Source organism: Crocodylus siamensis, chromosome 3 (genome assembly GCF_052110815.1).
Source record: "Crocodylus siamensis isolate JL-2025a chromosome 3, ASM5211081v1, whole genome shotgun sequence".
Lineage (NCBI taxonomy): Eukaryota > Metazoa > Chordata > Crocodylia > Crocodylidae > Crocodylus > Crocodylus siamensis.
In genome coordinates, this window is record NC_143397.1 from 108,125,515 (window position 1) to 108,138,840 (window position 13,326).

At 41.4% G+C, this 13,326-nt stretch overlaps 1 protein-coding gene across 5 annotated transcripts in view; it reads left to right on the plus strand.

Moving 5' to 3' along the window:
• The window catches only part of NRG1 (neuregulin 1), a 260,030-nt gene that overhangs the window by 219,178 nt on the left and 27,526 nt on the right, over window positions 1–13,326 (plus strand). For 2 of the 5 annotated variants that reach the window (XM_090038933.1, XM_090038932.1), the window contains one exon: window positions 5,464–5,531. In XM_090038933.1, the coding sequence (XP_089895059.1) occupies window positions 5,464–5,531 (68 nt within the window). Of the gene's footprint in view, window positions 1–5,463; window positions 5,532–6,142; window positions 6,237–13,326 lie in introns of those variants that run through there. The other 3 variants (XM_090038935.1, XM_090038934.1, XM_090038936.1) reach the window with 2 other exon arrangements.

Sequence of the window (13,326 nt, forward strand, 5' to 3'; positions counted from 1 at the left end):
AGTGGGTAGAGGACAAAATATTGTGATGACCCAGAAATCAATGAATTGTCAAAGAAAAGGAGAGGTTATCTCATAGTGAAAACTGAAAGCTTTCCCGAAAGTGAGTTGAGGCAGTGTTGCTTAAATTGTTTTGCCCCAAGTCATCAAATGCAAAATACAGCATTTAATTAGATGATAAAAAATGCTTTTTCCTGCTAAATTCCCGTGTAGAGCAAGAGACCACTGAAATTAGTTGTTGATTTCAAATTACATATACTGTTAGTCCCAAGCATGAGGGTGCTTCAGTGTGGGGACTTCCTTTTCATGCCATATTGCAGAGTTTAAAACTAGTAAATACTCATGGTTAGAAAAACATTTCTTCTAATGAAACAAAGACACATGCTATTTTTTACTTAATCCGTTTCATTTCATTAGTAAATAGTTTTGGTAGCTTGTATTCAGCCTGTAGAAGAGCTGAGGCCAAATTAATTTTTGTTACGTAAACATATATTCAGAGCAACACTTTGTTTTTTCTGTGGCCTAACTGTAACTTTCATAAGTGTACCTGAAGGCAGACATTGTCCCATGAAAAGGTAAGCATTGCTTTTTTATTTTTGAGCAGTTAAATCCCTTTACCACACATGATTAATCTGAAAAGAAATGGAAATGGAATATTCATTCTAACTCCTGTCTACATTAGTTCAGTCTGTTCCTGTTTCCAGCAAAAGGTGCAGTAACACCAGTGTTGAAAGTGGTTTAAGTATAGGCAGAAACACCAGAAAGCTGTGGGACCATATACATGAGTTCAGTAGACTAGTTTACTCCACAGCAGGATAGTATTTGTAAATAGTAGAAGTAAAAACTCAGCAGTGCATGTGTAGACACTGCCCCAGCTGGCTGGAGCATGAGGGTACTTCAGTGCGGGGACTACCTGTTGGCTAGCCCTGCACTGAAGCACCTTCATGCCCCAGCCAGCACCTCCACAGCACATTGAGCTGGGGGAAGTCCCAAGCTGACATGCTCTCCCCACATAGCTGGAACTGCTCTGACCTGACTCAACATCTTGGGATCCCTGCGCATGTGCAAATCTGCAGTAAGTACCAAAGTTTATTGCATCACATTAATATGCACATGCAGACACAACCTGTGCCTGGAAAGCCAAACCAGGACAGGCTGGAAACAATTTAATGTCATCTGCACTAGCAGTTCAAGAGTTTTGGAGACCAGTGCAGCTTCTCCTGCTGTTGACATTAACAGTTTGCCAGCATAGACATCAAGGCTGTTTGTTGACTTGCTCAGTATTTTCTAAACCACTAATTGCATCACACAGTTTGAATCAAAGTTCAATTCAAATTAAGGGTTGATAGGCAATCATTGACCATCACAGCTGGGGACACTAGCTATAGGCAGTCTATATACTTAACAGACCAATAACAGAAGTTGGAACTAATTAGGAGGTGATAATAAGCCTGCTAAGTGCTGCTACATTGTTATAGTTATCTGAAGTGCTGTTCCAGATGGGGTAATTGACTTGATACTTAGGGTGAGGTGGTGTTTGGTACACTTGACTTTGTAAAGGTGTTATTTTGTGCCTGATAGACTCTGTTGTATTACAAAAACCCAAATGAGTTCCATTTTCTGGGATCAGGCAGTCAGGGTTCTTTGGGTAAATCCAGTATCTTGTATTAGACCAACTCAAATAGTTGAAAAAATTCTTTTTGCAAGCTTTCAGGTGCAAATTTGTCAGGCTGAGGAAGCGTGATATTTGCAATGCTTATCTTATTATCTGAGTTCCTAAGGACTATTTTTCCTAAAAGCAATGCAGTGCATACATGTTAATTAATACAGTTTAAATGGCCTATGCAGACTGCCCTATTCTGCACTAACTTTAATTCAGATTACAGACCTCCATGTATATACAGTGATGGCTGTAGTCTGGATTAAGCCTAGAAAAACATAACATCTATAAATGGCTCAAGTGAGCAAACACCACATGTCAAACCCTGAAATACATAGGCAGCAGAAATACTGATTGTATTCATTCAGAGTTGCCTGAATAAGGATTTTGATATTTGGCCCCATGTGTCCTATCTCAGGGTAGACATGAGATTATGCAGCACTTGGTAGAGTACACAAGTAATAACATCAACCTGATGTAAGATAAGAACTGAATTTACAGTTTAAAACATGTTGTTGCTGTCCCTCTCCCTCACCCAGTTGCTAAGCTAAATCCAAATACCACAGTCTAACCAGTGGCATAACCATTTTATGAGACCTTTATCCTTAGTAGAATCTCCTTTGATTAATTTATTTATGACAGTGCAAAAGCATCCCTACTGAAACCAGAGTGCTTATATGCTGAGTACTAGGCCTGTGCAAAGCAGCTACTTTCCACTTTGGACTTGGATTCGGCTGATTTAAGCAGGAACGACGCATAGGGGTGCATGCGGGTGCACCCCCTGAGCATGGTGGTGCACCCCCCACAAAAACCCCTACTGGCGGCATCTGCAGGTGGTCAGTCATCACCACTGGCCACCACAAATGCTGCTGGCAGCATCTGCAGGTGGTCACTGCCCCATGGTCAGTACCCTGCTGCTGATAGCACCAGCAGCATCTGCAGGAACTTGCCACTCACTACCACCAAGCTTCCACTGCCATCACCATACTCCTGCCACTGCCGTGCCCCACCCCCAGCCACCAGGGGCATGGGTCATTCATGGATTCAGGGGACAGTGATTCGATTCAGTGATTCAAATCACTGTCCCAAATTGATTTGGCCGAATCTGATTAGGAGATTCAGCTGTCACCAAATTGGCCGAATCTCCAAGTCAAACAGGCCCCATCCCCCGCCTGCTCTCCCAGCCCCATCAATGGCTGCCCTGCCCAGACCCAGCTCCCAGCTCTTTAAAAAAAAAAAAAAAAATGTCCCTGCACTCACTGGCTTCTGCCTCACTGCATGGGGGGCTCTGCCATGAGCCCCCAGAAGCCCCAATGGCTGCTGCACCAGCCAGTGAGTACAAGGCTTTTTTTCTTTTTTTTTTAAGAGCTGGGAGCTGGGGCAGGTGGAGCAACCATTGGGAGGGGTGCTCAGAGGGGAGCAGGCAGGGGATGGGGCCTGATGGGGGTCCTCCATGGTCCCTCCTCCCTCCACCAGACCTCACCCCTGCCCTCTACTTACCGCCACAGAGTCTGGGTCCAGCTCCCTGTGGTGGCAAGTAGGGACTGCCCGAATCTCCTAAGCTCTCTGAATCTTTTAGAATCGATTTGGAGAGCTTTGAATCAATTCATACATTTTTACTGGTCTCCTGATTTGATTTGGATTCAGAGATTTGGCCGCCGAATCAGACCATATCTCCTCTGAATCAAATCAGCACCCGAACCTTTGCATAGCCCTACTGGGTACATTGCTTCTGGGGACAGCTTAAAATCAGTTCTTTTAATCAACAGACTGGTCACTACAGTGAGTCATCTTGGAAAAGACCCGTTGAAAGCCTCAAAATACACCATCCATTGAAAATAAAATTCTGTCTGACATACTTGGACAATTTAACACTGCTTTTCTGGTACAGTGTGTTATGTACAAAATTCCAAAAAGTATACAGACATACTGTAAAAAAAATGCCATGAGTGTGTTAGTCCACTGCATTGCTAATCAATCTTAGAGATAACTGTGGAAGAAAACTTTAAGAAGCGAAGCAAGAAACAAGTAAGTTTTCAATAGAGTTAAACCCTGATGAGTTGAAGGAGGACTGTTCCAGCTGCCTGCTGCTGCAGCTGAGAAGAGTAGATAGATTTGAGGAAGATGCAAATGGGAGGCCAACAGTTAACTAAGCTGTGGTGGCAGAGGCTGAATCTGAGAAACCAGTTGGAGCAGACTTATGAAGTGTTTTAGATTCAAACCAAAGGAAGTTAATAGACATTAATAAAAATGAATTTAAATAGGTAAAAATAGCTTGATTTAGTGCTAAGGTTAAAGATAGTTAAATTAACAGGGCACTGAATACCAAGAGTGGCTAAGTAGGTAACACAAATCAACAAGCAAGAACTGAATTCTGTAAGACTGTACAGAAGATGTCTAGGGCAGAAAAATAAGTGGAATCGTGTCCTAAGAAACTGGAGAAGCCTGAATAGCTGTGGAGCATTTCCAGAAGAAGGAATATCCGTCTATTGCCAAGTGCTGCACTGAAGTCTAAGGGAATGAAGAGAAGGAGCAAGTGACATCAGCATAAAAGGATCCCAGACATCAAGAAGAGCCATTTCTTCATTACAACCAAAGTGAAATCTATACTGATTTTTTTCCAAGGAAGATTTCATAGATTGCATAGACATTAGGGCTGGAAGGGACCTCGCAAGATCATCAGGTTCAGCCCCCTGCCCAAAGGGTGGTCAGTCTGCAAGGGTCAAATAATCCCAGCAAGATAGGCAACCAAGTGTTTCTTAAAGGAATCCAGAGTAGGTGCCTGCACCACTTCTGGCGGAAGCTTATTCCAGGCCCTTGTGACTCGGACAGTAAAGAAGTTTTTCCTTTTGTCCAGCCTAAAATGGCCTTCCAAGAGTTTGTGACTGTTGGACCTTGTCTTCTCATGGGGTACTCTGGTGAACAGTCATTCTCCCAGTTCCCAGTGCACACTCCTTATAGACTTGTAGGCAGCCACCAAGTCCCCCCTGAGCCTGCGCTTCTCCAGGCTGAAGAGCCCCAGGCTCCTCAGCCTCTCCTCATAAGGCCTCTTCTCTTGACCTCTAATCATTCACATGGCTCTCCTCTGGACTCTCTCAAGCTTCTCCACATCCTTTCTGGATAACAGAGCCCACATATTATGCACAAAGTGACTGAAGAGATGAATACTGCTAATTTTCTTACTCTGTATGAATTCAAGAGCACTTTCACCTTATTTTTACCTATACTCCTTGTTTGTCTGGCCTACCGGTTTTCTCTCCGATGCATTACCCATGGCTGCTGCCTTGTCTTGAACAAAACAGAGGCTGTTTGGGGGGCTGTTTGGTTTGGTGAGTGGATGGGTTAGTTGGGTTTTTTTGTTCTTATTTAAGCAGGAACTTGAAGGTAAAGCAGACCATTAAAGAAAGAAGGGGGTCAGAGAAGAGCCATAGGTTTGGCACTGTACATGATTGCTCAAGGCAGGGGACATAAATTATTTTTAAATGCAATATTGCAAGCAGAAATAACTTGATGTGGCAATCTGATAAGGAAAAAAAACAATAAGCTGAAAGGGGGCTGCCAGTGCATTTCTATTAGATTTGACTCTCTTATTTAAAAATAAATGGATTTTTTTCAATTTTTTTTTCAATATTATAAAAATATAACTTTTCAAAGGATACATTTTTTCTTTTATTACACTTTTTCACTAATTCCAGCCCTCTCCTGAGGTCATTTAGAGGATCTCCATGTTCCATAGGAAGGCAAATATCAGTCTGCTAGTTCAGTGGTTTTCGTGTTCGATTGCTTATCAAGTTTTTACCCTTCAGGTGCCAACCGGGATTCACCGGAGCAAGATGTACTGAAACTCTGCCCATGAAAATCCAAAACCAAGAAAGTATGTTAAAATAATCTGAACTTTGCTTTCTCCCCCAACTACAGCAACAAAATCACTACTACTTGGTGTTTTCACAGTTCAGCTGGAACTGGCCTTTCTTGATTGTGATTACAGCTTGACTCTCTAAGCTTTAATCTGTACACCATGGCATTCTCTGGCATCAGAACATGTCTCATTTGTGTGGCTTTTTAAAGCAGAACCTTCTCATCCATCACAGATTTTGTTTTACACTATCAGCTTTCTCGATTGGGAAAATGCTGTAAAGTGGTACTATGTAGGAATAAGCCAACTGAAATGAATGATGTACAGATTCCATCTTCTAGCCGCCTTGCAAAAAGCACATTATAAAAGTCATTTCGGGTTTGAAATGGCAGATTCATCTATGACATGCTGAAACACACTTTGATCTGGATTGGTTTTGGCTTCCACAAAGCAAATGGGTGGCTCTCAAACATCTTGAGTCATTTGGAAATGCTAAACTGAGATTCAGTTTCTGAAGGTGAACTCACCAAGTGAAATCAGTCCACGCTGAAGGAGCTTCTTTCTTAGCATATGTTCACCTCTTCTCTTTTCTCTGTTTTTCTCTACCATTGTTTTGTTTTTCCTCTCAGGTGCCCAAATGAATTTACTGGTGATCGCTGCCAAAACTACGTAATGGCCAGCTTCTACAGTACGTCCACTTCCTTTCTGTCTGTGCCTCAGTAGGAGCATGCTCAGTTGGTGCTGCTTTCTTGTCGCTGCATCTTTCCTCTGATTTTTTTTTTTAATTTATATATCTGTAACTAGATTTATTGCCTTAGGCTTAATATTGATTGCCTCTGCCTGTTGCATGAAAATGATAATAACAAAAGCAATTGCAATACTTTATTGGGTTGTTTGGCATGGAGGTTATGGGCATGTGGAAACACAGGAGCATTGTGAACTCAATGTCAAAGGATGTGATATGGCTGATATCAGGCAGCAGAAGTACAAAAACATATTTCAAAGTCTCACATTCTGTCTGCCAAAAGAATGAACTTCCTGCACTAAAATAGCACAAGTCTTTGTAAAAAGATAGTAACCTACCAGATAAACAGAAGTTGATAAGGAGCTAGTGGTTCCAAAGAAACATAAGTTGCATTTGGAACTAGAAAGTAAAGGTAATTTTTAAATGCTCATGAGATACTGACTGCACAAGAGCCTGAGACTACTGCGCACTAGTGTTATATGGCAGAACCCATGGCACGACACTACTGTTCAGTAGTCTTGGGGTTACTGCTTGGTAGCATCACAGAAAGGCCACTCATCAGTTCTACTGTGTAGTAACTCAGGTTACTGTGCAATCATTTAGTGCTTGTTTATATATGTAACAACTGTGCAGTCAGCATCTCGTGTAGATGAGGCCAAGGTGCATCAAAAGAGTGCATTCAAACAGGATCAAAGTGATTTTTTTCTTTATTGTTTACATTTTAAATTTCAATAGAAAAATTGCAAGGGGAACGAGGAGGAGGGGGGTATACATGATGGTGGTTGATGTTTTTTATTTGTTGGGGGACAGGTGCAAAAGATCACATATGTCAGAATCAGATTAAATTGCAAAAGAAAGGTACCACATAAGCTCTTTTGCAGGCCTGTGTGTGCTCTTGCATGCACACATACTCACACCAGTGCGTGCTCAGAGAAGTCTGCCAATGTGGATCTGCCGGGAAAATGGGGGTCACTGTCAGATGTATAGTCTTGTAAACTTTCCTTTGGAAGGGATGGTTCCTTATAATTAATTATCAGTGAGAAGGTGAAAAATATGTTGACTATTTATTTTGTAGCCTTAGTTATAGTAAAGCCAAACAGAAAATATAAGGAAATTGCATACTTTTTACATTTTTAATGATCATACACTAATTCATAATTAATTGTTGCTGGTATCCCTGTGCACTAAGCTAAGAGCAGTTCTATATGAACTTTTTTTTGATAGCTTGCTCCCCCACCCTGAAAGATTTTGGAGCATGGAAGCTAGCTCAATTTAATTTCCATTAGTACATGGGATAAAAAGCTGTTAGCATGCACTGGACATTTTGGAGCCCAAGTAGATGCATAGGTCTTCTCTGACATCAATGAATGAAGAATATACATACATAATTCATATTGTCCATCTTGGGAGTTCTCCTGAATCCCAAATGCTCTAGTAGGAGATTAGACCTCCCATCATTCAAGTGTTTATATTCTTGCAATTTTTAAAATGTTTATTAGTGTGTATTTTTAAAACACCTCTGATAAGTATAGACCAAAAGACTAAAATAACTTTCCTTGCTGATGTGCTTTTATTTCCTAAGTATTAGATTTTTAATGACCTTTTCTCTTTATGAAAAATACATGTTTTATGCTTTTTCACAGTGTTAAAAGAGCAATGGTAATGAAGTGAGGTATTGTCTATTCCCCAAATTATTTCATGCCGTAAGGCCATGAAACTAGAGCCCCAGATTTGAATTATAATCTCAGGGGGTTTAAGAGGGTTGGGTTTTTTTGTACCCAGAAAAAAAACATTTTTTTTCTCTTTAGTTTTTAAATTTTCTAATATAAAATACACAGGGATTTTTACAGGAGTCTTTGTGTGCTAGGTGATCAGGCTAGGATTGCTACAAGCATCTACAACTATAAAGAGATATAACAATTGTATCAGTATCAAATTATCCTGTTACAAGGTGGGTGTGTCTACACGAGATGCTTTACTGCAAAGCAGACTAATTTGTTGCACAGTAAAGCATCACTATCAACATATCCATGGCAATTAGGGTGCAACAGACTAATTTACTCCACTGCCAGGTATTCCCATCAGATACGAGAGGTATCTGGCAGCACCGCGCTTAAATGCACGTTATTAGACGGTGACATCAGGATTAGTTTACCCTGTCTCAGTTGCATTAACAGCACATGTAGATACACCCAGTGTTATGAAGTAGCTGTTAAATCTGCCTAGTCCTATAGCCATGTAAATGTAATAAAACCATTGCAACTTTAGCCCTTTCTTCCTTCAGAGTTAAATTTGCAATGAATTAGCTCACTTCTGTGGTACAGGAGCATGCAGATGTAACAGTTTATGGGGCTTCTGAGCATAAACTCCCATGCCCATTTTGAATCAGTTAAAAGTTACATCTGTCCATAGCCTAAGTGAGAAGCGCACGTAAATCCCATTGTTTTTCACTCGAACTGGCATTGGGGATTCCTGAAAAACCGAGCCGCAAATCTCATTGAAATTCAGTGAGAGTACTTCACATGACTACCTCAGGCTCCTTTGAAAATCCCAGGCTCTGCTTATTTTATTCTAGCACCTTCTATATACAATATATCTAAAGCACAGAGTGATGTTTCTTAAGTTACTACAAATCTTCAAATGACACTTTTGGACGGTATCCAGTGAAAGTACATTTATATTTAACGAGAAAAATCAATATAGAAGCACTTATATGACTTTTTTTCCAAACTGAGTATAGATCAGGTTATACAATTAAAAAATAATCAGACTGATCATTCTGATCCAGCAAAGATTGTATGTGAGGCTGAAAGACAAGAGCATATTTTGCACCAAGTAAATAGAGGAATTAATTTAGTTTGGTTTAACTAGGGAAGCTTATGCTAATTATATAGCAAACCAAATGTTAAAGCAGATGACAATAAGAAAATAAACATGAGCTATATAATGCCATCTGATTTTAGACAGAACTCCTTCTTGATTTCAAGGAGAATTTTTTATTTGAGAACTGATAGGTCATTATGGCTCCCTGCAAGGAATAGCTGTGGATTGCCTATTCATATCCTAAAGATTCAGCTTAAAATTTATGTTTAAAAATTCAACTCTATGGATGAGATATTTAAAAGTGATGAAGATAAGGGGAGTTTTTTAATTGACTTCAGTAGGAGCAGAGTTAGGCTAATGCTGATCATTTTTACAAATCTCACTGCAGTTCACTGTAGTAGGAAGTTTGTATATCTAAGGAGTACTTCATTGCACCTCCAGTGCAATACAAAAATATTTCAAGTATTGTAAGACTGAAAAGCTGATGAAATATAATGGATCAATTTCACACTAGTCTCCTTTATGAAGGAAATTACTCCCATACAAACAGTTTTCCCTGCCTTCAAGGGGCATATGAAAGGAGAGGGAGAAGAAGCTTGTAGATGCCTTTTACCTCCCTCAGGTTGAGAGTCCATTTACATACAGTTTTGTGCAGAGGGTAAATAATGGTGTATACCATCAAAAGGCTTCACAATGGAAATTGGCAATTTTCCTGTACTGCAGTATTTAACTTCAGGATTGTTCCCCCTAGCCAGTGTATTCTACCATCATGGGTAGGAGGGAATAAGGTGCATAATTTAGTTTAGGATGCACAATCAAGAAAATGCAAAGAAGCCATTGCAATTCTAGGTCAAGCAAATACTAGTGTAACTGAGGCCATAGCAATCAAGTCCAAGACTAAGTCCCCTCTTGCTTCTCAGACTGATTTATCACACCAAATGAGTAGGAGTGAACTTTTGTGGAGGTAGGGGAAAGAAGAGCATTGTGGGCAAAACTAAACCACACATTTTTCTAGGAATTTAAGTTACATGCTCAGAGCTTATGGAGCAGCATGGTAGCATCAGGTAGCTCTAAAGGTTTATCACTAGTAAACTTATTATCCCATCAACCTGGCCCCAGTAGATTGAGAACCCCATGCTTATGTGCCAAGTTAAGTGTGAGCCTCACAATAGTTTATATGGTCCAACTAGACCAGTGTGTAAACTTCTTGTGTTTCCACACATTACTGTGCACATTCATATAAAATGCATTACGTTGGCAAAATGCATGAAGTAAGCAAAACAAACTTTTACTCCTAAAGGCAAATACTTTAGTAGAAACAGCTCAGAAATTTCAATTAATTTCAACTGTGCCACAGTTGATTAATCTGTTATAGAAACATTATGAGATTGATGTGACCCAGAAATTGCAGATGATGCTGGGCAAGTTTTGAGTATGCCTTTGACATACTCTTGTGATGCAACACAACCATTACTCCCATTTTTTTCATTTTTTACATATGCTCTGCTTTATGTTTCGAAATGTACAGTGTTCTCGTAAAATGCAGCTTTCCAAAATAGTTATCTGGCTACAGAGGTATTTGAAAATTTTACCTAGAACTTCAAATGCCTCTGAAACACTTAAGAGTTTAAGGATTTGTTTATACAGTGCAGTACAATTCACTATAGAGATACCAAACCTAGCACAGAACTCCAATGGGGCTAATTTATCCTGTTAATTTACCCCTTCTCAGCAGGATAAACCAGGCAGCACACTAGGTTAACATGGCTATACTACTTCTGGTACCTGAGGTAGCTCAACACTTCACTGCACTATGCCATGTAGATGTACCCTAAGTCCCACTGACTTCCAACAGAACTTACGGGCTAGGGATAGGCATTACACATAAATTAATTTAAGTGATCAGAAACTGGTTTAAACCTGTAACAGAACAGATGTTCAGTGCATATAAACCAGTCTAAAAATCGCTGAAACCAGTTTGAGATAAACCTGGTTGAATGTACCTGCATGTTTGGGATGTCTGTGCAGTTACAAACTGATTTAGCCTAGCCAGGTTCGACTAACCTGCAAAGATTGAATCAGTTCAGGCTCAGGCTTTTTGAATGTCTGCCCCTAGCCTTAATATCAGATTTGACATTAAAAGAAGAGGCCACTTTTTTAGATATAAATTTCTCCATCAATTCTTTGGAAGTTAATTGGCTCTGATATTTATATAAGAGGATAAAATGAATCTTTAACTTTTTCTCAAATTTTAATTAGAGACAGAGTAAAATTTTTCAAGAGATGTAAGAGCCTGTGTTCATCAAAAGAGAATTTTAGGAGTTTGTCTCACTGGGTGTGTCTACATGTGTATTAATGCACTTTTACTAATGCACATTAAATTTAGTACCTCCAACATGCGGTACTAAATAAATGCACATTAGGCTGTGCTAACGTGCAGGAGTGCAAGCATATGCTTTTTTAGTGATGCTTAATGAGCAGTAACCTATTCTACTGTATGTTAGTGTATTAACAAATTTTACCCGCCACTTTAATGCTCAGTAGGATAGGCTACCGTGCATTAAAGCACATGTGTAGATGTGCCCACTGAATTTCAATTGGATCTAGGCTCTTAGGGTGTCTGTACATGAGCACAGAGCCTGCTCTGATGCTTTGTAATTATATCATGTTGGAGCAGACTCAATTAATCCAGTCTGCAGAAGCATAGTAGTTATCATGCTCCAGCAGACTTCTGCATCTCATGTATCAGCATCCCCATGCTTCAAAATGGCAGCAGGGGTTCTTGAACTAACACTTGTTCAATGACCTGTAGTTCAAGTGCCCCCGCTGCCATTTTGAATCACGGGGATGCTGATATACAAGACGCTGCAGCGCTTTAATTAGAGCAGCTTTTGGAGCCACTCTAATTAAAGCATCACCTCCTCCCATCCCAGAGCATGTGTAAAAGTGCCCTCAGTGCCTAACTCATTTCTGAATAGCAATCTTAACTATCTCTGTTAAGCTGGCCAAAATGCAGGATTTCCAGTTTGTTTAAAAGTATAGTTATTTTTTTTAAGTGTTGCTTGAGCAGAGCCAAACTTATCAACATTTCTCCTGAACCAGAAGTTAAGGGGAAAAAGGGTTTCCAAAATATAAAAAGCATGGTAACTCTGAAACCAAATCTGCTTCTGAGATTCCACAGTTGCTGAATAAATCTGATATTATCAGTTTCATTCATTAGCTCAGGGAAGGGCAAAGATCCAATCAGCAGTGGACTCCATTTCCCAGCTGCCCCTGTGCATTGCTCGGACTGGTCTCCATGGAGACCCCAGACACACCTGTGCTGTGATAGTGCAAGGCTGGGGTTGCCACAGAGACCAGCCCCAGCCATGCTGGCAGGGTGTGTAGCAGAGCAGGACAGGGGGCTGCTCCAGACTTGCTGGGATCTTGCGATGGGGCAGCTTGCTCTGGAGTCAGGGTAGAGCCATGATCTGTAGCCTACACGCTCTGGGCAGGGACATGCAGCCAAGGGATCGCAGCTCTGCCCTGGCTCCTTGCAGCGGTGACAGCCTGGTCTGGAGCAGAGGCAGAGCTGTACTCCCCTGCATACGTGCCCTTGCCCGAAGCATGCCAGCTACAGATCACAGCTCTGCCCTGGCTCCAGAGCAAGCTGCCCCCTTCACAAGATCCCAGCAGCTCTGGAGCATCCGCCTGCCCTGCTGTGCCACACACACTGCTGGGGAGGCTGGGGCTGGTCTCCATGGCAACCCCAGCCTTGAGCTTTCACAGCACAGCTGGTGCTGGAGTCTTCATGAAGACTGGCCCCAGCCCTGCGGGTGGGGGCTGCTGGGAAATGGAGTCCAGCTGCCAGCTGGATGGGCCATTTTGCCCACCCTTACATTTGCTGTTCAGGTTCCCAATGTCTAAGGCTTAGAACTTGCCCTGCCATACAGAGTGCCCTTGGAAGCCATGCATTTCCCAGGCCACTAGCTTCCCTAGGCTATCCGCAAGGAGTCTGATAGCCTGGAAGCTCCAGATATGATGAGGCCTCAGACTCTAAATGCCCGATCTGTAACTAGGGCTTCCAGACTCCCTGCTAGAGCCAGGGTTCTCAGGGCTTTTGGACTCCCAGCTCCACAGCAACAAGTATACACGTCTTGGTGTGGCTGCCCCTGAGCCAAGAACTCTGTAAGCACTGAGATCCTCAGACTCTGGGTTAATGTTGGGGCCAGACACCATGGTGCTACCATGGTTCATGGCTCTGGG